General features: G+C 38.3%; 1 protein-coding gene across 1 annotated transcript; it reads left to right on the forward strand.

The window, feature by feature from the left end:
* Positions 1-10,159: 10,159 nt before the first annotated feature.
* On the forward strand, positions 10,160-27,853 carry LOC147331168 (uncharacterized). The gene is made up of 8 exons (XM_086293278.1): positions 10,160-10,375; positions 20,848-20,955; positions 21,485-21,711; positions 22,782-22,874; positions 24,371-24,491; positions 24,749-24,801; positions 25,593-25,742; positions 26,478-27,853. Exons 1-8 carry the CDS (start codon positions 10,291-10,293, stop codon positions 26,664-26,666), a joined length of 1,026 nt encoding a protein of 341 aa, XP_086149404.1. The 5' UTR covers positions 10,160-10,290; the 3' UTR covers positions 26,667-27,853.
* The last annotated feature ends 34 nt before the right edge of the window (positions 27,854-27,887 follow it).

Raw genomic sequence — 27,887 nt, forward strand, 5'->3', positions numbered from 1 at the left:
TCCCAAGTCCTGGCTGTAATAGGTCAAATATTGTCTTTATTTAAGAACATTTAACTAAACTTCTTTGCCTTTCATCGTACTTCATTATACATAGTTTACAGTTCTGCATTTTTAACCACATGAAACATCAGAATCATCATAATGTGACTTACTTAATTTGCACAGTGCTTTTTTTTCTCTGACAAAATACTGCTGATGGTAGAGGTGAAGTCATTTTTAACCCAATCAAAACTCTGCCACACATAACTGGATAATCTATTTTTATGGTATTAGTGGACCATTAGCATTCCACTTTAATAATTAAACTTATTGACTTTTCATGGGAAGGCTTTGCAAGACGGTGATGTCACAGGGATAAACTCAAATCCCACGAGAACATACATCATTCATCCTTTTTAGTGTTTGACCCACAAGCAGATAATATTAGCCCTCCAGCAAAGTCTCAAAATATTTTTAAATAGGGTTTTTAATACGTGTTTTACTAGATTTGCTTCTTAATGAAAGCCATTATTTAGTAAAAGAGTACCTATTTCAACACTAGCACAATGTTATTATTTTAAATATCGTATTATTTATAAGCCTATAACCATGATTGAAATTTTTAGTCATGCAATCAGAATACCATTTTAAAAAGATAGTTAATTTTTTGTTGAATTTAAATGCTCATGGTTGTGTTGCTTTACAGTGTTCCACAGGAAGAGGGTGTTGTATTTCCAGACCCAACAAAGGTAAAGCCTACTTCACAAATCAGCAAAGACCTGTAGAGTAATGGCCTCCAGCTGGAATATTTTCCCTGGAACTAGAAAACAAATGTGAGGAGAATGATCAAGTAATGATAATGCTGTTCCTTCCCCTTTTTGAATTAATCAAGAAGCAATGCCGTTTCAGGGAGTCTGAACTACTGCCATGAGCCAAAAACAGCCAATCATCACTCTATGAGCTCAAGACTCTAATGTAACTTTACTAAAGTACAGTTTGTACTACCGTGATTGTGGTGATGTAGTACGGCATGTGACAAGCATATATGAAGTTTGTGAGTCTTTGCTATAAGCATTGTTCATGTTTAACCCGCAAAACTCCGGACAAGCAGAAACCAGGTGTGGGGGGCTTGCAGTAATACCCAGACTCCACAACTCAAACCTGTCGGACTCATATTGGTTATGATCAGTGTATCAAAAGGGTCCTCTGTACACCTGCCAGGCTCTAACTCTTGCCCTTTTTCACTCTTTACTTGTCAGAGTACCGACACTCAGTTGCCAACAATTCCCCCTCGCACACATTCGAGGAGGATCATTAGGACTCAGACCTCTTCTACTGACAGCTGAGAAAGCTGCAGGATATCAACTTGATAGACTGTGTGCTATAGGATGGTACAAGACAAGTTTATAGAGCAACTATTGTCATCAGACAACAATCACTTTTCATTTAAAAAAAAAACAACCTTAAGTTGTCATAATATCTCATTCTGCTTGGACGCCTGATTGACGTAATTAGTCTGAGGTAAAGTAATATGACAGATCATCAGCTTCTCTAGGTAGTCAGAAAATAATGAGGACACTGGCCTTATGCACAGACTGCTGATTTTTAAGACAGCTCTTTCTGCAGAAGGAATGCTGAATGGAGGCCTCCTTGGACTTTCTGTGCACTTGAGCAAATGCGAACAATTCAGCACAGCAGGTGTAAATAGTTAATGGACTGTCCTTAAGCATAAAGTGGGATAAGGCACCAGCTAGGTGATAAGATCACCCCATTCATTAAATAAAGATACTTTTCTTTAATAGAACTGATTCACGGGTCACATTTCCTTGAGCATCTCTTGAATGCAACCTTCAAGCTTTTGAGTGCTTTAAACATTAGCCTCCAGCTGCTTTGATTAAATAATTATTAGTGTGCACACAATCATGTAAATGATGCTTGTTCATTCTCATGACAAAGAAAAGTTGTCTATACTTGGAAAAGAAAAACCTCTTAACTGTGTAGAATAAATCTTAAAGGACCATAACTGCTATCAGTAACAGCTTCATTCACGATTTATTAGATGAGCTCATCCATGACGACATTTTATTTCTTCAATTTGCAGAAGTAATTTTTCATTTGTCCACTAGCAACTCCACAGTCATACTCTCTTATTCGCCACCTAAAACTAACAGCTTAATTCTTTTTATAGGACAAAGTGGAAAATAGTTCAAGGTAATATACACACATATTACATATACATATATTTATAAGCACAAAGCAAAGGAATGATGTATTAAGGGATCTAAAGCCCATTTGGTTGATCTGGACCTCACACTAGTCTACTAATGCCATCTTCTGGTGAAAATGATCATCACAGGTAGGGACAAAATAAGGATTATTAATTCTTTCATGGAAAATAGTAGATGTGAGAGGCTCCAAAACATGACATGGGAAACAAGAAAAGGGTAAACATGTATTAGTGACAAAAAACTGTACTTTCACCTGAGATTGTATTTGTTCACATATACATATATACACATACCCTTTAGTTTTTATAACTGCCTTAATGGCACAGATTTAACGAAGTGCTGAAAACATTCAGATCTTGGCTCAAAGAGTTGGCAGTTCGTCTTGTAACCGGAAGGTTGCCGGTTCGAGCCCCGACTCGGACAGTCTCGGTTGTTGTGTCCTTGGGCAAGACACTTCACCTACCGCCTACTGGTGATGGCCAGAGGGGCTGATGGCGCGGTATAGCAGCCTCGCTTCTGTCAGTCTGCCCCAGGGCAGCTGTGGCTACAACTGTAGCTGCCTCCACCAGTGTGTGAATGAATAGTGGAATTGTAAAGCGCTTTGAGGGCCCCGAATAGTAAAGCCTATCCAAGCTGTAATAGGGCGAGGGGCAGTTTACACTTTGGACAGGTCCCTAGTCTGTCACAGTGCTAACACATAGAGGCATAATATATAAATTAAAATAAAACACGCTCCACAGGCCAACTGGGGTACCAGAGCTGGACTCCTTCTGAATCCATTGCTGTGTGAAAAATTTGGACTGCATATACACCTTCAATTACATGGGTAATCACTAGTTGCTGGACTATCAAGGGGCCAATTCAAAGATTGTAACATCATGTAACACCTTCAGGCTGTGTAAGGGCTATGTGACCACGAAGGATGATGGAGTGCCTCCACAGTCACCTGACCTAAACCCAATCGAGATGGTTTGGGATGAGATGGACCATAGAGTGAAGGCAAAAGGGCCAACAAGCGCTCAGCCTCTCTGGGAACTCCTTAAAGACTGTTGAAAAACCATTTCAGGTGACAAGCTCACAAAGCTTATTGAGAGAATGCCAAGAGCAAGAGTGTGCAAAGCAGTAATCAAAGCAAAGGGTCGCTATCGAACAATCTAAAATATAAAACATGTTTTGAGTTATTTCACACTTTTTTGTTTACTACATGTACTCGTTCATAGTTTCGATGCCTTCAGTGAGAATCTACAATGTAAACAGTCATCAAAATAAAGAAAAAACCTTAAATGAGAAGGTTTGTCCTAACGTTTCACAGTAGTTATCTTTGTATGTCTTGACAAAGTACATATAAACATATAAACTAGCATAACAAAACTGGATTAAATGATCATTTGGTTTAAATCACAACTTAAACTAAAATAATATATTTGCCTAAGTCTATTTTTATTTTTGTTAAACTGTTTCCCTCCTTTTTACACAACTTAGTTCTGATTCGATCTCAATTAGAATGTTTTTTTCAGCATTTATTTAGTTATTGTTGACAAAGGATGTTGACAAAAACTATGATGAAAGTTATTGGTCAATGAAACTAAAACTACCTTTAAATATTAATGCAAAATCTGCAAATTATCTACCCTAATCATTTCCATAAAGCACTTTATGGAAGTCACTTTGTGGAAACAAGTCAAAGTAACATCGAAGATAAATACCGGAAATATAACAGCTTTTCATAAATACTGCAAACATGCAAATAATTTTTTTCCTTTTTCAACTTCTGAGTGGATGAGACGGTCTTATACGTATGCTATAGCTGTAATGTGAACACTAACACCATGTATACATGTTCACTAGACCAGTCTTCATTAAATCTGCAGTTTTCTGCATCAACTTTCTATTAAGGCTCTTCAAGAGTGCCATTTTTCATGCTTGACATACATTCAGAAGGCCTTTCTCCTGCCAGTGTACTCCATAAACTACAACACTGCATGTGCTTGACAGCCTCATAAATATGAAGCCTAAAATATTGCAGTCGCCCTCTGGTGGGTTTCTGCGGTATAAGTAATGCGAGTCTTTTAACATTGACGAAGGCTAACATAAACCTAGGAGGAAAGTTAGTATAATCAAATAATAATATATTACCTAGGATACAATATTCATTTTATTTTAAAACAGCATCTGGCCCCTCACAGTGCCTGCTGAGAAAATTCTGTCTCTTGGACAAATGTAGTTGACGACAACTGGACTAGGAAATAAAGACATCTAATAATTTGACTGAATATTATTCCAATTCTGAGTCCAAAAATTATATAAGGTAATTTGACAGTTCGCTAGTAAATTCAATTAAATTCTGTTTTGTTCTGTGGTTATGGCATCATGTGTCAGGAATCTTTGGATGACAGAAGTGATTGAGAAAAGAAGAAGCTTCCCCTTCTGACTTTTTAAATCTTATTATCTTGAGTTTAACATAAACTCATGGGAAACTTTCACTGGCATGGTAACAAATCAATTTGCAATAAATGCAACTAAAAAGATTTCATTTCACCTATGTCTGTTTGAGAAAGAGCACTCATAGGACAGGGAGAAGAGAAACTAGTGCAACTGTACTGTGAAGGTATAAATTGTATAAATTGGGACAACTGTATCACTGATCATTTTTTCAATACATAAAAATGACATCATTTTCAAACTCTAATAAATACAATTAATGAGGTCTTTTGGGTAACTAAGACGGTGTGCATAAATCTGTGCATCAAAGCCAGATATGTAAATCGTAGAGCAACATACATGTAAATGTCAAAAAGGGAAAAGAAAAGAAAAAACAAGAAATAATCAATGATAAAATTCAGTACAACTTCAGTGAGTATCAGATTTTTTTTAATTTTTGTGATGAACTGTTTTTCTGTGTGAAGCTATTTTGACTGGTCAATCAGAGACCCTACGGTTAATCTGTAGACGTTATACTTCTAACCTAGATAAAAGTGAGAGACTTTCACTTCTGCATATGTGAGAAGTAAGATTTCCAACACGTCGCTGTAGCCCTTATGAAGCGCATGCCAATTGGCCTCTCAACAGGCCCAAGTTTTAGTTTAAATGATTTCCAAATGCTGCACATATTGTTTGTTGTCCCACAAAATAAAAGAAAACACAAATCCATGCAATATAATTAACAGTGTCTTACCGCCTCTCATCACTGCAGCGCTCTAATAACAGTGGAGTTAACTTTAACAGAGGCTTTATTTCATTTTCTGGGTTAGTAGATGATATACAACATTTGGAAACTCTGCTTTATGTACACCCTAGAGTAGCTAAAACATACTGAGAGTGTTGACAGTGGCTTTGGCTATGTGCTGGTAATGTTACTTGCCCACACACTTCCACTGAGCAGCCACATCAACAGTGGCTGCAGCAGTCTTTAGCAGAAAAATATAAAGTATATAAAAAGCAAATACCACAGAAATATGGTAGAGATGAGCATACATTTCAGCAGATATGTTACAACAAGCACATGATTCAGCCACCTTCAGTGTTTGGTGTAGCATGCTCCAAAGTAACGTGTTCCTATAATCACATTACATATTTTAGAGAAACAGTAATATAACATCTTGACTGGAACAAATTCCAGCAATTAAGGCTACAGCTCTGTCTTTACTTGTGTAACAAAGATTCTTCAACCACCTGCACATCTGATGGTTAGAAATTGGGGGGGGGGGGGGGCATCCTCGTTTCTTCCTGCGTACTTGCACTTCAGTTAGCTGATTTCAGTTTGTGTTCAGGAAGAGGAAAATGGTGGAGTGATTTATAGCTTTAAATTTTTCAAAAGAAATCAAAAAAAGTATTTCAGGAGTATTTGAACAGAGAGACATGAACATTACTTTTATTATGAAACCAAGGGACAATAGCATTTTCAGCAGGACAGGAAAAACTGCATCATACTGCAAACACAACTTCAGCTCCTTTGTAAATAGCTGCACAGACTCCATGCTGACACAAAGTTAGCTAAGAACTCTGGGTGATGGTGATGTTAAAGCTGAGTGAATGCTGACCCCAGCGTCTCTTTAACAGCTATCAAAGGCATGATGAGCAGTTGGGCTCGCAGACTCCATTTCTACCTGTAAGTGGTTCCACACTTTCCACATTTCTATCACTTTAAGGGTCTCTCTGGTTTTTAACTTTGTTTTTTGTTGGCTTTGTATTCATACATGTTAACAAAAAAAAGACTGAATGTGTGTTCACATCAAGATAGGATAGGTTACAGTTTCTGTTATTGTTAACTAGTAATTATGTGACAATATATTTCAGCTAATTTTATAGAATGTAAGGATGTAACTTTTTTTATCGACAGTTAACAAAAAAAAAAATTAAACAACTTGCATTATATTTGAAAACTCCAGACTAGACCCTGCACACTTTAGCCTAAGTTTCCAGGTCTTAGCTGCAGTGACAGCCAGTGTGGTCTTCCACTGTTGCATCTCTTTCAAGGATTGAACTGAGGTGCATACCTCAGTTGGAACAAGTGGCTATTTAAGTTTCTGTTGCCCGTCTATCACTTTGAAGCAGCCTGGCCATTCTCATCTAACATCAACAAAGCAGTTTTGCCCGGAGAACTGCCACTTACTGGATATTTTCTCTTTTTCAAACCATTCTCTTTAAACTCTAGAGTTTAGAGAGGGGAAAATCCCAGCAGATGAGCAGTTTCTGAAATACTGAGCCCAGCCACATGGATGCATCCCTGAAATGCCCCGAATGAAAGCATATTTCATTTTGGGAAGAGTGACACTGTTTTTGTTATTTGTCTGCACGGCTCTCGTTGCTCAGCATAGAGAGGTAACAGTCCAAATTTGGTGGAGTTTGAAACAAAATCTCCACCCACTTCTGCTCCTCCCAAAGTTTTCCCTCCTTCTCAGCTTCCCTCTCTCCTGCACTCATGAAATCACTTCAAGACAGACTCCCTCCTAGGTAGCCAAGCTGGTTTTATAGCTCACATTTTCAAAGTGCCATAAAATCTGCATTACATAGTATGTGTTTTTGTGGCTGTGTGTTACTGCATGTTTGTACAAATAAATAAATTTAAATTAAAATAAGAACACACTATTTTGTTTTGTTTTACAATAAATCCTTTAATTCATTTTACAAAGTGTGTTAATTGCTTTTCAGCTGTTTCTGTGACTAAAGTCAGAACAGAACTACTAATCTCCTAAATTGAGCTGGTAATTATGTATGGGTGGAAAAAATGTGTTTCCCAAAACATTAGGTGAGTTGCCATTTTACAGCTTCCTGCTCAGAACTCTGCCTGAGCTCACACAAATAAGCCACTGCGTGTGGACACCCTGCGTTCTTGTGCTCTCAGACAAAATAAAATAAACATTCCTAGTAGTCAACCATTGAGATTCGCATTTTAAACAAAACTATAAAGAAAGCTTCTGTCTTTTTAAAGAGGCTAAAAGAGGCTTTCTTATAATCTCAGAAGCACGTCTTCTGAGAATATAATCCAGGTAATATCCTTCTAATATGATCTCTAGTAAGTAAAGAGGATCTGCCGCTTAAAGTACTCATCTGATTCACCAGACTAGCCTCAGTGATCAAAGCCATTCAATTAACAACCAAGCAAGTTTGCATGGATAAAACGCCACTGACGCCTCTGAAACACCTTAAAGAAGTGAAATTCTGACGCAGGTTCAATTCAGGTTAATGTACCTTCCTCAGCACAAACACCATTAACAAAAGAGAAATTAACTACCAACAATGATTTAGTCTAACATATGCCTAAAAGACAAACATGCTTTCTTTTACTGTGTTTGATTGCAAAAGGAGGTGAGTATATGTGAAAGCAAGTGTGTGTTGACTGAATAAAATGAGAAAAATAGAAATGAAAAGAATGCATACAAATGCAAAAAACAACACATTTTTACAAAATTGTTTGCAACAGCTTGAGATTTTTGTGGTCTTTAAAGTACAGGGTATATCTACAGGGGATTCACTGTGAGAAACTACAAGCAAAGTATTTCTGCCCATGAGACAGTGCATCATACATTTCAGAGAGCATTTAACACACATGCTCCGAGGCGTATGCACATGATTTATACAATTAAAAAGCAAAAACTTGAATATGACATCTGAAAATGCGCTTACAACCAAGACTGACTGAGACACACACACACACACACACACACACACACACACACACACACACACACACACACACACACACACACACACACACACACACACACGGTTCAGAAAAACTATAAATTAGTTTCTCTGAACCCTGGACATTTCCTATAGGCTTTGCTTTATCCAAAGATTCTAGCAATTAGATCAACAAGTAATCCTTGTGAGCCAAAAGCTTGGTGTATAGAGCTCTAAATGCTACATGCCAAAGTGTTTTTCTACTATTAGATTACTACAATGTCAGAGAGAACAGCAACCCCAACAATCATCTGTTTAAACCTTTTGTTTGAAAGGTGCAGCTTCTCAAACTGAAGAACGTTAGAGAAGAGCATTAACAGCGAGACGCTAAAACTGGTTTTATTAAACAGCTGATAAACTGAGGGGCTGCACCAAGCCCTGCGTAAAATGCAAGGATTATTTTTGAACTGGGAATAAACTCCCTATGACAGACAAAGTATAAAATGTAGGACTTTAAATGACTGGAAATAGGTCAACTTTATTGGATAAAACGTTACAGAAGAAAACATATACAATGGGCAAGAAAAACTATAATTTTGTTCCTGTTGTGATTTGTGGAGGGGAAAATGTAAAATCTGTTCCTTGTCATTGACTACTCAAGTTGTGATTCATTAGGACTCAAGTTGAAGAAATACTTAACTAGCTAACAGTGTAATTAATATTTTACTGGGGTGGATGGCTTACAGCTGTGGCCATCGGTATACCACTGCTTTCTTTCTTGAGGTTTTCACCAAAAGCTCATCTTGGGCTCACAGTAAGGAGCCAATTGCCCACCTCAGCATCCCACTGTTTGAGCTCAATGTTTGATAGAGGTCTGCAGAGGGTGGGGGTGTTACAGGAAGGAAATTCAATGACTGGGGGAAGGATGGGCTAAAACAAGAACAAGGGAGATTTGGGCATTGCTGGTATCAAGTTACAAGACTGTTCCTTGAGAATGTGAATTTCCTCGACTTACTATTGTTGCTCATTTCTCTTGGCCTTAGGGTGGGTCTTTTTTTTAACAACTCATTTAGCATACCTTCACCAGTGTTTCCAGATGTGCAATTCACACAGAGCATGAGTAGAGCTAGCATGAAAGCAAACAAAAGTAAAGCAAAGAGCCTCAAATTGCAGGGGGGCTAGATGCTTTCAGGACTTTGTGGAAGTGTGAAAGGTTTAAGCGTATCCTGTGGTGTCTCAACTACTGGCAAGACTCGCATTGATTGATGGCCTTGCAGAGTAGTGAGGACTGCAGGCCACTGAAATGGATTAATGCTATTAACATAACAGTGGATTGCACCTTTGTTTCGAGTATGATATTCTGCTCCACGGCCTATTTCTTTAAGCCTATTAAGGACTTGAATGTCACAGCTTATTGTGAGCTATCACCTTTTATTGTGAATGGATTAATGCTCCCGTCCAGACAGGGTTCACAGTTCAAACAGACATTGTTGCCCAGTCAGAGAATGGATGAAATAATGAACAGTGATCACCAAAACACTTCACACAATACAGCACTGCTATAAAGGATATCTCAAGCACTGAACCACTTTTTTTAATGCACATATAATCTAAACATCGAGAGGCATTTAAAGAATGCAGAGGGTTTTTAAAAAAACACACAACACCCCAACAAGATCTCATTACTCACTTTTCCTATGTCTGCCTTCCTTTTGCCTGCTAGAAGGGTGGGGGCACAGATGAAGGGTTAAAGTGGAAGACGGGGTGTAGGGCTGGGCCTTAGTGAAGCAGAAAGGGGGGTGGCTATATAAAAACTGACAGAACACAAGTGGGGCTTTATCCACACCATCCTGCTCTGGGTAAGAGGAAACCCTAAAGTGCCTTGGCTCAACCAGCTTCTCGTCTTCTTTCCCTCTCTTTTTACTCACACCCGTTGGACGTGTGTCCGCTCAGGACAAGAATGGCAGCATCCTCCGCACAGAGAACACACAGGCCCTGCATAATGCCGCCTTTTGCTTTGCTCCTCATCGTTTCATTTTTAAATGGTAAGTTACTAAATACTAAATGCAAAGAATACAAATTCTAAGATCGCATGCTCATCTGCTGAATTCGAGTGAACTGTAAGGGTGGGGTTGGGGTGGAGCAGCGTTTGTTTGAATGGTCTTTGAGTTGAATCCAGGTTTTAACCCTACAACCCTTTGATTCCCAGGAATCCTAACTGTCTCCAACATAAAATAGATCTATATACATTGTAAAAGCAGTTGATAAAGATTTGTTTTCCCCAACATATTTCTCAGAAAAGGGTTACTTTGTAGTTTGCCCAGGCAAACAAAGGGATTTTTTTTAGAGAGTGATTTTTTTAAATTATGAGGAGGTACAGTGAAGTTTGAATTGATATTTCAAGTTAAAATCTCTATTTTGAACTTTTGAGTATACAGCCAAACAGTTTTTAAGTATTATCTAGTTAGTTTTTCTGTATTGCACTCTACAGTACAACAGAACTATTTATGGGCATTCCACTGGTGTTATGTTTCCTTTTCTACAGCACTGGTTCCCATGATTTTCAAGGACTTTGAGAAATGTGTATTTATATTTAGCTGGTTGTAACGTGAGGCCAGTTGAAGCGTGCGTGGAAGAAGGGTGTGGGGTTTGCATGTTAATGTGCATTTCAAAAAAAGGCTGTGGTGAAGTAGCAACAGATTTGGGGAGCCATCGGGGATATATCAGGATGTTCAACTTCCACAGACAGTTGGAACTCATGTTTGTGTGATGATGTCACCATATTTTTCACACTGCAGGACTTATTCTAAAGTTTAGTTCCTACAATAGCTAAATTTAAATGTGGCAAATGTTTTAAATTCATTTGAAACCAGTTTTGAATAGAATTCCTATCTGTAGCTTTATACTAGGCTGCCACAAACTATTATTTTGATAGTCGACTAGTCACCGATTATTTTTGCGATTAGTAGACTAATCAGATCATGCATCCATTGCACCAGCATGCATCTGCTCTTATATAACTATCATTAGCTTACAACTTTAAGTGTTTACGGTATGTGCTAACTAAAAATAAAGACAAGATGATAGTTTATTAAATTTTAATGAAATTTGCAGATTGTTTCGGTGAAGTTTAATAAACTCCTTGATATCTAAAATATAACAGGACACCAGAGTATATTCTCAAGCATCTCACACTTCTGATAATCAGTTGTCTGCTTGACGTTTATTCAGCTGTGTAAAAACTATAACTTTAATCTCAGCCAAACCGATTTACTCAGGAACAAATAAAATACTAAAAAAAAAGCCAAACAATAAAATTTTTAAGTTATCTGAGGGATTTGTATATGTTTAACCTGAGTAGCGAAAGACGGCGGTGGGTTTGAAAACGATTTGCCCAGAGTCCGGTGTTCTCACGGGCTCTAGTGAGCCTTGCCCCCGGCTAGCTATCGAGCTGGTGGGTAACAGACGTCTCCGAAAACGTCGGAGCGCTTTTGAAAATATGTGTCTTGATAAACTGAGCAGATATTTGAGGTTTACACAGCTACATTCTCGCCTGAAAATATGTTAAACGTTTATTTTGTGACCCAGAAAGAATAATAAGAGTAATATTAAAACTAACTAGCTGCCACCATTGTTGGAAACTGAGCTGGGATGCGCTATGAATTCTGGGACACAGCTTCTTCTTCTTCGGGGTTTAACGGCGCTGGCATCCTTGTACATGCAGTGCTGCCATCTTCTGTTTCAGTCCGTTATTACACTCTTAAATCCTACTACTTATTCCTGCGTCTTTTGGGATCTTACAAAGCTTCAAACGACGCGGGTCGACTATTAAATCAGTCGTCGACGATTTTGATAGTCGACGTGATCGTGACTAGTCGACTAATCGTGGCAGCCCTACTTTATACCAGTAAACAGACATTTGGTGACAGGAAAAGAAAAAGACAAAAATAAAAGATAGGATATGCGCAGAAGAAAATGTATATTAAGATTCAATAGTGGCATAGGAAAGTTCAAAACAACAAAAACAGCTCTCGTTCAAGCTCTTTGGCTCATGCTTTACTATCATCTTGAGTGCCCTCTGTTGTGGCTGCAAATGAATCACACACTGGGGGACTTAATTCAAACCTTATGTCCCGTTTATGGCATGTAGAACTTGTGGGATTGAGGTCATCAGCAAAGGAAGGCAGCTGCATCGGCTTTGCAAAATAAAACTGCACCCATATAGTTTCAACCAACAGTGGGCTATCGATTCAGATCTGGAGGGATACAAACTCTTATTCTCCAGTTGGATAAGAAAAAGAGTGTTCTGATGAGAATTGCTAATTCAAAGCAGCTCAAAGCATCTGACACTGTATCTGGGCCAAATGGGCATGCCAAATAAAGATGAATAGCAATAAAGAAGATAACAGATTTTATAGTACAAATGAAAAACAGACCACTTAAGCTTAAGCATATTTCAACCACAGAATCAAGTTTATAAACGTAGGCAACAATCCCTATTCCTGAATTGCCTTTCCAACCAAGGAGATGTGAGCATTGCAGTTATCTATATATAAAATTAAGATGGGTTTACTATATAACTCTGATGAAATGAGAGTAGACATACAGATGTTGTGAACAAGCATGTTACCCAGACAATGAGTTGATTTTTCATGAAACAGTTTAAGTTGACTTCATTGTGAGCTGATTTGAAGAATCACTAAAGTCCGAGATGTAGCAAAAAGAATTAGAAAAATGTCAGCAACAGATTGTTCATTTCATTTTTAGAAACACAGCACAGAATATCTCAAACCTCAGTGTCAAGTGAGCCAGCGGTGACAAGTAAACATGCTGATACATACACACAAACACACACTACATACACGCACTTAACATATATACCATTCTCGTTTGCTTGCCATTGTGTTTTCCTTTATCCATTACTAATAAGAGTAGACTGTTTTCCACTGTCCTCTCAGCAGTGTTGGCTTTGAAGTGTTTCCAGCCTTTGTACTTTTGGGTTTACTGTGTGTGTAATAACAGTGAATGTACATTCACATGGTATAGCCGAAAATGCGGCTTTATAAAAACAACCAGGAGGTCCAAGCATTTGCTCTGATCTACAAATTACATAAAAGGGAGTACCAGAGAAGCAAGGACTGAGGAAAATTATCACTGCATAAACAAACTACAAATATATTTCATGTACATACTCTATTTCCTTCACAGCCAGAAGGTCCTGGGTTTAAATCAAGGCTGGGGCCTTTCTTTGTGGCACTTTCATGTTTCCCCTGCATGTCTGGTGTTCTCTCATTATGAGTGAAACTGAGGGTGGGGTCTCTCCAAGTACTCCCAACTTTTTCCCAGAGTTCACAGGTTAACTGCTGATTCTAAATTGGCTATGGATGTGAATGTGAGTGTAAGTGATTGGTAATTTCTCTGTGATAACGATAGGCTAGCCAACTGTCCAAGGTACACTGGCCTCTCACAGAATGACAGCTGAGATCATCTCCAGCTCCCCGTAACCCTGAGGTGCATAAATGATTAAGAAAATGGATGGATGGAATGAGTTCATTGTGTTATCCTTGGAGTTAATAAATATTAACATTCTAACTGTTACTTTTATTGGAGTGCATTAAAAAGAGAAGACTTTAAGATTCAACTTCAAGATATTCATTATATATGTTGTGGTACAACTGAAATACTGATAATTAGTCAAGCAAAGATATTCCTATAAATGACCAAGGTTAATATTAATTAAACAAGAATTCTAGTTCAACGTCACACCATATCTGAGTATGTGTAAGTGATAAGTGTCCATGTTATGGCTGGGAAAGCTGATGTTAATTATATGAATATAGATTAATGAAAGTGTTATGAAATGTTGCTGTAAGCATCTGTGTTTATTAGTCTCCAGTTGACTTTTTTGCTGTAAAACTAAAAGTTTACAAGGAAGTGTGGAGGAGTACCTCATCCATCTGGCCCTGGCAGTGGGATTTTTCCCCCTACAGTGCCCAGGTTTATAACGTCAGTGTTTCAGATACAGAGAATGAATCTGTGGGCATTGAATAAGTGCAGTTAGTTCAACTTCTTGATGCATTAAGATGATTTTTATTCAGTACCACCCAGAAACGTGTGCTAGCTATGATAATTCCCGTCGATTTTCAACAGGTATAATCTTAAATTTGTTCTGGACAAAATCCACGTAAAGCCTTATATCAACTGATCCTCAGCTTTGACTGTAACAGGATCTACCTGCACACACTCAATCCAGACAGGCTCATTTCATAAACGCACTAGGCAGTGAAACTTTAGCGGGCAACTGAGAGAGTGACTGTGGGTGTGTGAGTCTGTGAGAGGGGTTGGGGAGTGATATATTGCTTGCAATTGAAAACAGATGTCATGTTTCCTGATTGTGGTCCCTAGAAACAGGCATCACACTCTTGATAAGAAGCTGCAGTGGCTTCAGGGTTGGGCTGGGTGAATGTTACAGCTGGGCAGCATTGGGTGAGGTAGATTCTGCTTCACCGGCCTGATTGAAACCATGAGATTCAGTTGGTTTGCTGCCATGAGAGAAGAATGGCCTGGCTTCTGCTATTAATTGGCGTGACAGAAATGACAGAGTAGGGGGTGCAGAGAGGGTGCAGTAGGGGGTGGGGAGGGTCAAGATAGTAGGGGTCAACAGACTGTTGTTTCAAAGAGGGTAGAGTTGCAGAGCATGTTTAACCCTACGGGACTCTGCTCCAATGTCACATTCCATAGTGTATGCTTAACAAACTCTGATACTAAATTATGAAAACATCCCTTAAGAAAACAACACTATGAATACATCAATGAATGCTGTTTTTGTCATTCTGTAATCCTGCCTGAAATCGAGATAGACTCAGATGAAGACAAATTCCACTTAATGGCCGTAAAATAAGCTTTCTTCCAAGTTTGGGCATTAATTATTTTAAAAAGAAATTATTTTAGGGATTCTTTTATACTATACTGCAGCGATTCAAATATGTGTAGAATTGTAGAATGCCTGCAGAATTTTGTTTTTAAAGTCTTTTTTGAATATTACTCCATAAAAGATTTTGGTTTTGCAACTAATTTATATGTTTATACATTGCATGCTGTTGACGCAGTGCTGATCAAACAGCATGTGGGATGTTATGGCATTCATTATGGATCTATCCTGCTACTCTGTTCCACAGCTTCCATTCACTCACCACTGCACAAGACATCCCTGTCCTGCTGACAAGAGCCTATTTCAAGTATATATAGTATGATTGTGATTTTTGAGTGTTTACAGTGTGTGTGTTGAGGGTGTTGGCGTTTAGCATCAAAAACAACACATTTCTATACATATATACAAACATATTTTTTTGGTTTCCCATAAAAAAAACAAACAAACTGTGAATTAAAGCTATTGAAATGTTTTGTGGCAGCGTGGGCTAGTGGAGCTTCGGTCACTGGGACTTTAACATGGTGGTTAACTGATGTGTGTAGACCATTATCACCTCACTAAGCCCAATTACACGTTACAGGGTTCTCATCAGTAGAAGCAGGCAGAGGCCAGAGGTCACGGGCACACAATGCTATATTTTCTCCCCTCGTGATCATGTATCACAGGACTTTATGGAAGCCAGGGTGGGACCGGAGGCCAAAGGCTTGTAAAGCTAGATCACTGAAAGCATCTAACAGCTGGCTCATGCTTCACATATACATACAGTGAAGCATGCAGAGTGGTTGCAGTTACATGGGTGCATTTTGACAATTTACATGAAAACCTGTCAATACAGAAGAACAGATCCCTTGAACGATGCATCAGGAAGGTCATCAATGAAAAAAAAATCTGCCAAATCAAAGTGTTTGCAGCTCCCTCGTAAAATAAGTACAATAAAAAGAAAATTAAAATACTTTTTTTTTATAGTCATATCCAATATTATTTGTATTATTTCATTATTCCCTTTTTTCTGTTGCAACATTTGTTACATTTCTTTTGTCTGCTTGTGACCATTTAGGAATTTCAGTACCAATAACATGCCTTAATCAGCGCGTCTCTTTTTGAACCTTGGCTTAACTAGAAACAATCAAAATGCGGGACTCAGTCTCACAATGTGGGAGGAAAGTGGGGGGGGAAAGTCTTTGGGTCACACATCTGGTCACCCTATGTACAGTACACCATGACGCAATCTTTGCAAACTTTCTGGAACATCATGAAAGAAATTAAACTGCTTTACGCAATGTTATGCTGTGGGAGGTGTGAAGGTTGAAGTTAAATCTCATCTCGCTGGATGCCTGGGATTAGCTGTGCGTGACTGGGAGAGGGTGAAGAGAGACAGAGGGTTGGGAGGGAGCAGGGCGTGGAACCGAGGGCTCGTCTCCTTCCAAAGCCTGCCACATTCCTTCATCCAGAGTCCCAAGAGATGGGGGGTGTGCGTTAGCATATCCAGACTGCAGACTTTACTCAGAGCAATCTGATGGGAAAATCTTTAAGAGGGCAATGAAGTCAGGGCCTATGCTAAATAACATATGGAATCTAAGTTTATTACAACAGTTACAGTTGCCTTGTTTGTGCAGTGATAGCTAGACCCACGGCTGATGACTGATATCTTGACCTTTCTAGACATTAAACACAGAAAGACAAAAAACATACCATACCATAAGAATTCAGTAAACCCAGTTAAAAGTCCAATTTAGTTGTAGTTTAAATGAATGTAAGAAAGGTAAAGAGAGGTGAGGTGGTGGTGAGTTCAAAGGTCATGCTGTTAGAAAATCTGTTAAAATACGGATATAACACCACTGTATCGATTACAGCACAAAGGCCAAGGCTACAATCTACCTTTAAATAACAGACTTGCCTCTAAACCAATAACCAAAGCAGACGGCAAGTGTAAAAAGAATCTACCAAAAAAGCAGCACTGTTAGGTAAAAACAATGCGATCAAATTCAGATCCAAATGTTTTTGTAAATGTTGATCATAAGAGGTAATTATATTGCAGAGGTTTCATTCCATCTGGTTTCTGGTCTGTCAGGAAAACATGTTTGCGTGTAATGAGTGATGGCTGGTCAGAGAGCTGGACAGGATTTACTGGCAATGTTGGCAGAGTTGCAGAAGGCCCTGTGTTATTTCGCCTCAAGCTAAAACACGCATGTTTTGCTTTATAAAAGTGTTGCAGCCAATTATAAACATGTGCTTGAGATGGTCTTGCTTCATTATTATAGTTGAATTTTATCCAGCAAATATGTTAAAATATTGCTAATGTTATCGTTTTCATTCACCACAACATATCCCCAGCGTCCAGCAGAGTCTGCTTCAAAGGCCAGACTGTTACGGAGGACTAAACATAGCAATCAGCCACAGTGTACATCTTTAGACTTTTGTTTTACAGCACAATTGACTGGGTTTTAATTGTCAATGCAGTACAGAAAATGACCTCAGAGCTGAAACAACACATTTCAGCTTTAGCCTGTATGTCACGTTTGTATGAGAAAACCTAATTTATGCCTTACCATCTCACCCATACTAAACCTCCTCCTTTCCATTAAAATAAACAGACAGACCACCCAGACATGGAGGGACTGGAGGGAGGGCAGCTGTAGGCCGCAGGCTGGAAAAGGATCTCAAAGACAGGTTTAACAAGGGAAGATGGTCCCTGCTCTGAAAGTAAACTAGAGATACAGAGTGAAGTCAAACAGAGGATTCATATTTGCAACTTTCACATGATAAATTTACTGTTAATTTTTATGTAGATGCAGAAAAGATCACTAACTGTTATGTGTTTTCTAAAGCAATTAAAAACAATGACAAAGTGCAAAACAGATCTCACATGACAGCTGCAATAGACAGTTGCTGACACTAATCATGCCAAAGGAACTCCTTAGAGATTACCATCCCACCTGTTAGCTATAAGCACACACAATGTTTACACTAGACTTGTGGCACCTGCGTGTCACAATGGGTTATGAAGTTGGTGGAAATGTGTCACAGTGTCACCAGTGTGTAAACACATGTGTCCCATATATGAAGACCCCAGCTTGTGACAGAGAGATGACTCCAAGAAAAGCTGAAGCAACCTGAAAAAAAAGATGAGTTATGACACAACAACCAATAAAAATTAGAATGTGAGAAAAATATTGAAAATAAAATAAATAATAAATCACATCTTGTGTAGGTTATTCAAATGTTCCAACAATATTTAGTCTAAACTACAATTAGGTCTATAAGTATTTGGAGAAGGATACATGTCAGAAATATGAAGGCAAGATTAGAATTTGTCTAAATTTAAAAGAGGCTGCACAGTTCTGAAAAACCAAGATCAACTTTTACCAGAAATGATGGGAAGAGAAAAGTATTGAGAGGGTAAGGAACAGCATGTAATCCGAAGATTACCACATCATCTATCAAACACGGTGGAGGCAATGTTATAGCACGGGCATGTGGAACTGTGCTAATAAACTGATTACTGATGATGTGACTGCTGATCGAGTGTACAGGGATATACACTCTGCTCAGATTCAGCCAAATCCTGCAAAACTGATCAGGCAGCATTTCACAGTGTAAATGGATGACGAGCCAAAATGACAGCAAAAGCAAAGCAAGAGTTTCTCGAGGCAATGAAAAGAGATATTCTTCAATGGTCAAATCAGTCACCTGATCTCAGCCCAAAAGAAGATGTTTTTCATTCATCAAAGAAAAAGTGGAGGGAAGCGTGACTCCCAAACAAAGAGCGACTGAAGGTTGTTGCTGCAAAAGCCCAGGAGGAAGTACAGCATTTGGTAATGGGTCCTAAGTATTAGAAAACAGCATGGCACAAAGATGCCAGTGATTTTTAAATAGTTTATTGTGTGAATGCAGTAAGTTTTTTTCACCTCTTTTTAGCAGAAAGTTCAGCTTTTTCACCGCTTTTCAGCACAAATTCCACTTCTTCACCTCTTTTCAGCAGAAAGTTCTGCTTCTTCAACTGTTTACAGCAGATTCCTACGGTGGCCCTGAAGTGCAAATCACACCAACAAATCAGGGCCTCTCAATTTTGTTGTTGTGTTTAGCAATTTGTTGGTGTGATTTGCACTTCAGGGCCACCGTAGATTCCACTACACTGCATTTTTGCAGGAAATGCAACTTTTTCTAGTGACCTTCTATTGTTAAATATTGTCTGTGGAGAGAGTTTGTATGCTCTCCATGCCAAAGTATCCAAGTACAAAAGTAGTTTCCTACTCTGGCTTAATGAACAGAAAGTAAAAACTGTATGACTATTTATGTAAAAGTTAAAAGTGCCTTGTAGTGTAAGGTGCTGTGAGTTATATAAGAATAGAAAACTACAATATGAATATATGTCCATACTAGGAATTCAACTAATTGGTAAGCATTAAATATACCATTTATAATTTTTGTTTGCTGTAAAATGTCAGCTTAAATTTACACAGAAATCTAATGTTCATCTACGTAATGTGTAACAGCTGTATACAGTATGCACAAACAAAAATGAAGTCAATGTAGGTCAAGAGGGGGCAGTACAGAGCAACTGCAAACCTGAAACCTGAAATCAATCACAAACTTAATATGGGACAATAAGGAATGACTTAGTAAGAGTGTAGAAGTAATGAGATCTGCAGAAGAACGGTATTATGGGAATGTTTTGAGTGTGAGGTAATGCTGTTGTTGTTAGACAGAGAGAGGGAGAGCTGGGTAAAATAGAATGAACACTGCGTACCCTGTATGGACTTTTAGATCCTACCCCTAACAAAAACACAATAAAGAGCTCGAGTCAGTGACTGCAGAGTGCAGCAGCATAGCAGCAAACGAACACAAAAATCAAATGTGTCTTTAGAGCAATCCAGGTTATTACAGGTTTTGAAATTAATCAAAGATGTTTTTCCTAAAGTCACACGTCTCCTGAAAAATGAACAACTGTGCCGTAACCTATTACATAATTCTATAATTTGGAAAAAGCTGTGGCATCACTGCCTGGTGTCTTTCAGCAGCACATTCAGTCAGGGCATTTAACAGGTTGATAGAAACCCAAATTAATACAGTTCAGGAAACTATTTTGTACATTCCATTTGTGTCTAAACAAAAATAAGTGACTGCAAACGTAGGATCTTTTTTAAAACCTTGAAGCGAAAAAGATTGTATTTCAGAGTAAATGACTTTGTGATGTGATCCGTGGATCTGAGACTTTAGTTATTTACTGCACTACGATCTGTTACCTAATCTTCCATCACTCCAGAGGCCTCGAGGGACATGAAGAAATAATACTGTGAGAACACTGAAGAGCTCTCATCGAGTCCAGGCATTAAGATAATAACTGACATTAAGCTAGCACACTTTTAAAAACCATTCTCCATCCATGCTACAAGCTGTTACCTCCGATGGCTAAATTTGCCACCAGAGGTAACAGCTCTGACCTACTTTCTTATCACACCTGCATAGGTAAATTAAAATGATGGACAACTGACTCAATAAGTCATGTTTCTTCCGTGTAACTGAATGCAAAACAAACCCTTGAAAGATTCTTTCCTATACTTAACATACATTCTGATTTAACAGCAGGAGTCATGGCGCAGACAGATGCACCTATGAAACAAGAAACAGCGGCGGCTGTGGGATCGTCGATAGTACGTGGAGACATGGTCCCAAAGCCATCACAATTTCCTGGTAAGAAACACTATACATTACATAATAATAATACCTTTTATTGAGGTTTGTTGTACAGATTTATTTGTGTGTGTGACAAATGGACTCACTTATGTGAAGAAAGAACAGAGTACTTTATTTGAGTCACAATCTACGCAAAAGAATACCAAGTTGTCCTGACAATTCTTATATGAATACAGGTATTATCAGAACAAATGTAAAATCTTAGACCTGTAAACACAGGGCTGCAGTGTCCCTACGAACAGACACATACTTAATAGAGTTCATTTAAAGTGTACCTAAGCCCCTGGGCTGAATGGATTGCTGTAGCTGAAATAATGTCATCATTTTTCAGAATGAACTGCATAAAACCTCACGCAATTTTCTAAAACCATAGCCCACTCATTTGTCTACACACACTTCAAACCAAACTGCAATACTCAATAATAAGTAAATTGCCACCTTTTTTACGCAAACGCCTGGAATCGAAACTGTGTGTATTGTATGGCTATTTACCATATTAACCATGTCAACTGAATTATATTTTCAGCAAACGATGATTCACAAGGTCAAAAGTTGGTATATCCTACTGATAAACAAGGAACTCAAGCGGCTACAGCAGCTACAACTACACAGATGCCGGGAGACAATGATTACAGTCAAACTGAAGCTACACAGAAGGCATTTGGTGCAACAGAATTTGTGGTACACACGGAAATTCTGGAATCAGATACTCCAGCACCTTCAAGAGGTGACGGACCTAACAATAAACCAAAGGTAAGACTGCACAGGCTGTCATAACATAACGCAATGTTGCTAGTTTGAAGTTTATCTGGAAGAGTAGACCGAGAAAAGCATGTTGTTGAATAGAAACAAGTAAATGTGATTTAAAACAAAAAAAAAAGGACAAAACAAATCATTTTACTTCTTATTTGAAGACGTCTACTTTAAATACTCACTTTAGAATAACATATAGCTGCATAAGCATAGAACATTGAGGGACACCTGGTTTTACATCAAATTTTCAAATGTTGCAAATTATACTCAGGCGTGACGTTATTTGCAAACGATTCCTGATGTGGAAAAAGGATTAGTGGTAGCTGATTTTGCATAAGAAAATAAGGATGGATTTCATACAAAATACATTTCCTTTGCATTTGTTCATCAACTCAAAAATGTCATCCCTGCAGCAAAAACTGATACAAATTTTCATCTCTGAATATTTGAGCTCAATCCTAAAAGTGTGACTTAGATTTTTTTTCCTTGTTCTGGGAGCATCAAACATGTTTGCAATTAAGACATAATGTTATTTGGACTCGGTGTAAGGGAAATCAGCAAATGATAGAAAATCAATAACAGTTTAATCATTAAAAAAAGGATGTTTTTAAGTAGCTTAAAAAGTAGCTTAGCAGAGGAGCGCATTAATACTTCACTTTTTAGGCACTTGAATGACATTAACCTAAAAACAGAGAGATGACAGGACACCCAACATGCGTAAGATATTGAATTCCTTATTGCATTGTATGAAGTTAAATTTAATTCTATTCTATTTTGTAAATTTCCATTGTTTATGTGTTTCATATTGTTTCATGTTTAGTGGATTTAATTTAAATAACTTACAGATATTGTGTTTTTGAATGTGCCATAGGAATTAAGATGATTGTTTTACGTAGGATCAAAGTATGATACAATTATTAGAAAGGGCAACAAAGGAATTCAACACTAAATCGAATTCTGTGTATAAACACTGGTTAGAGGAACTGGCTACATTGGGCTGGTGCCATGCTGCAGTTAATGGTAAGAAGGGCACATCAAGGTTAAGAGTTTTGGTTTCTCTCTTTTTACAGCCGGTGCCAAAGGATGATGTCAGATGCGTGAGCAAAGAGGTTATCGAAGACAGAAGTGCTGTCAGTCTGAAACTCAAGGCATCCTCCAACTGTGTAAGTTCTGTTTCTTATTCTCATATTCGGTGTACAATGAAAATGTTTGGAAGACGTAGCAGGAAGAAAAATATACAAAATCATACAGGTAATAAGACGGAAATAGCCGAGAGTAAAACAAAGAATCTTAAAATATTCCTGCATACATTTCATCCTGTGCTCACACAAACAAACAACTGCACTAGAGAGAAAAATATTCCCCGGATTGGTTTAGTTGCCATTCCCACTGGCAATCAGGCGAACATGAGCTCAGCAGGAAATTTTTCCTCATTTTGAAGGCAGTAACTGTTACATCTCAGTGAAGCTAGAGAAAAACGCTGCCCAGGAAATGTCCAAAAATATTTCTGCTGTATGTAATCCAGGGGATGTATGGTGCTATGAGTGCAGAGGGAGTGGGAGCATGATGGGAAGCTCACCGCTACTGTAAAATGAATAATGTAAAGAGACCTCAGGCAGTACTGTGGGTGTGTGTGTGGGTGTGTTTGTGTTTAGAAGTATACATTCTCCAGTGTCTAAGCATAACAGCTTTGAGGTCTACAAAGCTATGTGGAGGTCTGAACTCACTAGATATGGTTTCAGTTAGCTACAGCTCTCATGTAGCCTGAGCAGCAAATGCCTTGTAGAATATACTGTAACCAGCAGAATAACATCGGGGGTTCTTGTGCCACCAGTCAAAGACATTTACCAAGGATTTCTGTTTTTCACTGTCATTTCAGAGGAACAATTTTGCTCTAATCTAGAGCAAATTAAACAACAACAATGGTTCATGTAAAGTTTATCACAACTGAGCAGTACAGTTTATGCTGCTATGGTTATAAACAGGATGAAACTGAGATCTGAAATGAACCGTGCTTCAGATCAGAGAGTAAACCTTGCTCACAGGGAGGGACTGAAACAGAGTAGGGTATATAGGCGTTTACCCTTGCGTTATTTAAAGAGTAAAGTATTTCAGTAATGGCATGCGAAGTTCCTGATATGAGACACTGCATATAACACAGTGATGGACCTGCAAAATAAGGTCTTGGCTATCCAGCTAAATATGTAATTGAAAGGCTTATCTAGTGCAGTGCATTCATTTATGGAACTGAACCATTCTGGTGCCACTGCAGGGAAACTGAAATAAAAATTGAATTATCAGATAAGCGTGCACATTCCCTGGCTGTCTGTTACTGTGTCCTGCCATCTGTTCCTTTTTGAACTGAGATAAAGGGCTGCTACGGTGTGGTAGAGTCTGTTGTTTGGATCAGATTACATGAAAAGGTAGCACACAGAATTGTGATAGCCCTGACTGGATTAAAGACAAAGAGAAATGAAACTGAGCGTGAAGGGATTAGGGAATGAGAGAAAGATTAAAGGTGATACTGAAGGTTTGGAGCTGTGATTTTGAAGGGAGCTAATGATTTGGTATTAGCAATGAATTTCACGTTTATTCTAGATTTTGACATGTGAAAACCGTTTCAGTGCTAATTACCTTTTATTTGTTGTCTTGTTTGTAGGAGGAATCTAAAGTGAAAATTCAAAGCGTTCTACAAGAGCTGTGTAGTGAGGACTGTAAACTAGAGATCTATCAGGAAAACAACTCCGATGAAATCCTTGTGTCTGGGAAATATGTTGAAGGTCAGTACCAATATTTTAATAAGTTCAGTTTGAAATTTGATATTCAGTGTTGAAGCCTATAATAAGCTTTTTATGTTTTGGCTGGCAGGAGTTATAATTCCTGCAAAATCTGCATTAATGTCATCTTCTTTATTGCCTTAAACATTAAAAATCACCAATAAATTTTTAAAGCAAAAATGATCTTGTCCAACAATATAGCACCCTCTGGTTATGTCTACCTTGTGACAGTAAAAACACCAACATTTGTGTATTTACAGATGATGTTACAGGCATGGCTAACAAGTTCAACAACGACAACATAAAAGACAAGGTAAAGTCCCACCTAGTGCACTATATTGCACAAGTGTCAGCATAGTCATATAATTTGGATGTAGTTTCAGTGCCAATTACCTTTTGTTTTTGTCTTTGTGTCATAATGTCACTTTATCTGTTACGGATAGATAAAGATTCAAACCTATGCAATAGCACGAGGGCACCAAAGAGCCACTAAAAGTTGACTCATAATCAAACTCGACAGGAAGCTACTCATGGGAAAAATACGAAATACGAAAAGAGTTTGGAGACTTTTTCAAAGGCATCAGGCTGACACTTGGTGTCAAACCCCACAAACAATCCACTTGTCAGCAGCAAAACATTTTTTTCTAATACCTAGGGAACAATATTTGGTTATGGGTGTGCCTGTTACACCCATCTGTTTCACTGCATTTGTCATACTCTACAGTTCCCTCCCTGTTCCAACATATACTGAACAACCTTATAAGCAATTCCCTCTTTCTGACACATTTCATTTTTCATTATGCTGTCTATCTGCTTACTGGCATCTTTTTTGACACTGCTTTGAAGCCAGGAAATATATTGCAGCAACTATGCATACATTTCCAGAAAGAGTGGAGCTGTTTTCCCCCAAAGTCTCTCAAGGCACGGTCACTGGATAATGAAGATCTTTTTCTCCAAGTAAAAAAATATAGGTATTAAAAACATAACTCCTTCATGGGGCCCATTTCAGTTTCTATAGTGATCTTTTTTTCTGGTTTTCTACAAGTGCTGTAATTATGACTGAACACTCAACTAATGTTACTTTGTACACATTTTTATAATCAGACTGATGTGAAGGAGGCTGTTCCTCGCTGGGGAAAGAACTCAAAGTTGGTACTGGTTTCCTTGTTGCTGACTGGCCTGTTGCTGGCTGCACTGCTGGTAGCTGGTTATTACCTCAAGATGCACCGCAAGAACTCAAAAGGAGTCAGACTGGTGGGTAGATTTATTGCCAAAAATCCCTTATTTTTAATAGTTGCTTTTCACATGATGGCCACTGTGGGTGCTGTGTTTTAAAAGCAGCAATGAAGTAAATTATAACAGTTATACCGACCTTCTGGGTTGTTTTTTTAAGAGTAAATAGCTGAAATTAACCTTTGACCTGATCTAACCAAAGTACACAGTGACTGTAAATTTTCCAGAAAAAAACAGTACATATGGATCTGAGATCACATGTGTTATTATCTTACAGTCAATTCCTGACTTAATAGAGTAAGCAAGCTAAGGTGGTGCTTTCTCTTGTTTCTGCTTCAGCCTCTTGCCTGGGGGATACAGATGGTTTAATTTTTTGTCTAAAGAACATCACGTACATTACGTATGGTGGTACATCCATGTGATTGCTGGTGTAACAGCTTTTTTAATCAAGATCTGTTGTGAGAATCAGTCATGGCCACAAACTTCTCACTGACAGAGTAAAAACCTCGCACTTTCAAACTTTGTTTTTGCCAAGAAAAATAATAAAGCAAGTATGTGTGGAAACTGCAAGGAAAAAGCACACACCCTAAGACATTAACTGAGAGTGTGCTTATTTAAACAACTCCCACAAAAACAAATCGATTTTCAATTACACACCATGTGGCTTGTATGTTAAAATGTAGCTGGCCTGTGTTAAAGCTCTTCTAATCCAGAATAAGTTATGAAATGAAGTCTTGGTTCTGTGCTCTCTCTTAGGCCGAGTCTTTTCAGGTTGATGAGGAGAACCAGGCCAATACACTGGTGTCTGTTGCACCCCTGCCCCAGGAGCAAGTTGATAAGCCCACTGTCAATGGGGAGTCTCCTCCAGAAAATGGGACCAACGCTACTCCCACTACCAATGGACACTCTGCCACCCAGACCCCCGTGGCTGACACAGAGATGTGAATCACGACACCTTCAACCTCTTTTGCCAGTCATCCTCTGGGACCCACTGGTCTCTCATCCTCAGTGTGCAAATTGAGATAAATTCAACAATTTTTCTCTTCTCAATCCATGCCATTCTGAATGATAACAACAACAAAGTCCCTGCTGACAATATAATGACAGCGGGGACTGTTCCTCCAATGTGAAAAGTTTGGGAATACTTACTTTTGCCAAATTCAAGAGACGCTATGCACGCTGACTGACTGGGATTTGTCTTTTGACTTTAATATAGTTGAAACAATCTCTGTAGGATAGTCAAATAATGTCATATATGTCATATAATGTTGATTCGTGACAAAGAAGCAGAAGATGCTTTGTTATTTCAACCAACAATTGTGTTGCAGTGAAACAGTGAAGCCAGGCAGCTGAATGGTGACCAGTTTTTATACCGTTTGACTCGCCTATAAAAAAGGACTGACACTCTCCCATCACTTTTTTTGAAACGCTTCTGTATTTGCCATAAACTAAATGGTTTTGTCTTGAATTGGCTGCATTTTTTTTTTATATACAGGTAATTGTCAAACTGCAATTTACAAAAAGAAGCCATATTTCCATTTATTACAGACACCAAAAATTTGTTGACCTAACATAAGCATAGAAAATGATTAAATAGCAACAATCATGATTTTTGGTATCATTGAGGTATAAAAATGTTAATAAGCTATTCATGTCAGTAAATGTCCGCTGAAAATCACACAGTTGCCTCAGTGCTTTAGACTCTAGCCTAGTGAAAAGTTCAATTTTTTTAACTGACCTCTGATCAAAGTTGAATTGTTTCAGAGAACAAAGTGCATTTCTATTTTTGTGGTTGCATGGTTGTCACTAATGTACAGATTGTTTAATTTTTCTTTTCAACAAATCAAGATCTTCTCTACTCTTACCACTGTCTCAGAACATGATGAAGCACAGCAGCAGGTCAATTTTATAGGGAAAAGTGGGAGGAAAACAAATGACACAATGACAAATACAATCATCAGTTCAGCATTCCCAAGGCTGCTCTTATCACCTTGTTGATAGACACGTACACATTTTGTGCTTCTCTTTTAAATAACTGGCTTCTTTTTTTGATATACTACACGTGTAAATACGTTTGCTTTCTCTGTTAGTAATGCCTGTGTCTGATTTATAAACTGTGATTCTTGACAATATCACTGCAGGCTGTTTTCAGCCGAGTTGTGTTTT

This window comes from Aulonocara sp. 'chitande type north' Nkhata Bay, linkage group LG5 (assembly GCF_057382095.1).
Source record: "Aulonocara sp. 'chitande type north' Nkhata Bay isolate Kocher_YH1m ecotype deep benthic linkage group LG5, A_spYH_male_GT1.1, whole genome shotgun sequence".
NCBI classification, from domain to species: domain Eukaryota; kingdom Metazoa; phylum Chordata; class Actinopteri; order Cichliformes; family Cichlidae; genus Aulonocara; species Aulonocara sp. 'chitande type north' Nkhata Bay.

Excerpts from the sequence above, each read along its gene's own strand:
- LOC147331168 (XM_086293278.1), top strand. The coding sequence starts at position 10,291 with ATGGCAGCATCCTCCGCACAGAGAACACACAGGCCCTGCATAATGCCG. Across the intron at positions 10,376-20,847 it reads CATCGTTTCATTTTTAAATG|CAGGAGTCATGGCGCAGACA; the intron begins GTAAGTTACTAA and ends CTGATTTAACAG. Across the intron at positions 24,802-25,592 it reads ACGACAACATAAAAGACAAG|ACTGATGTGAAGGAGGCTGT; the intron begins GTAAAGTCCCAC and ends TTTTATAATCAG.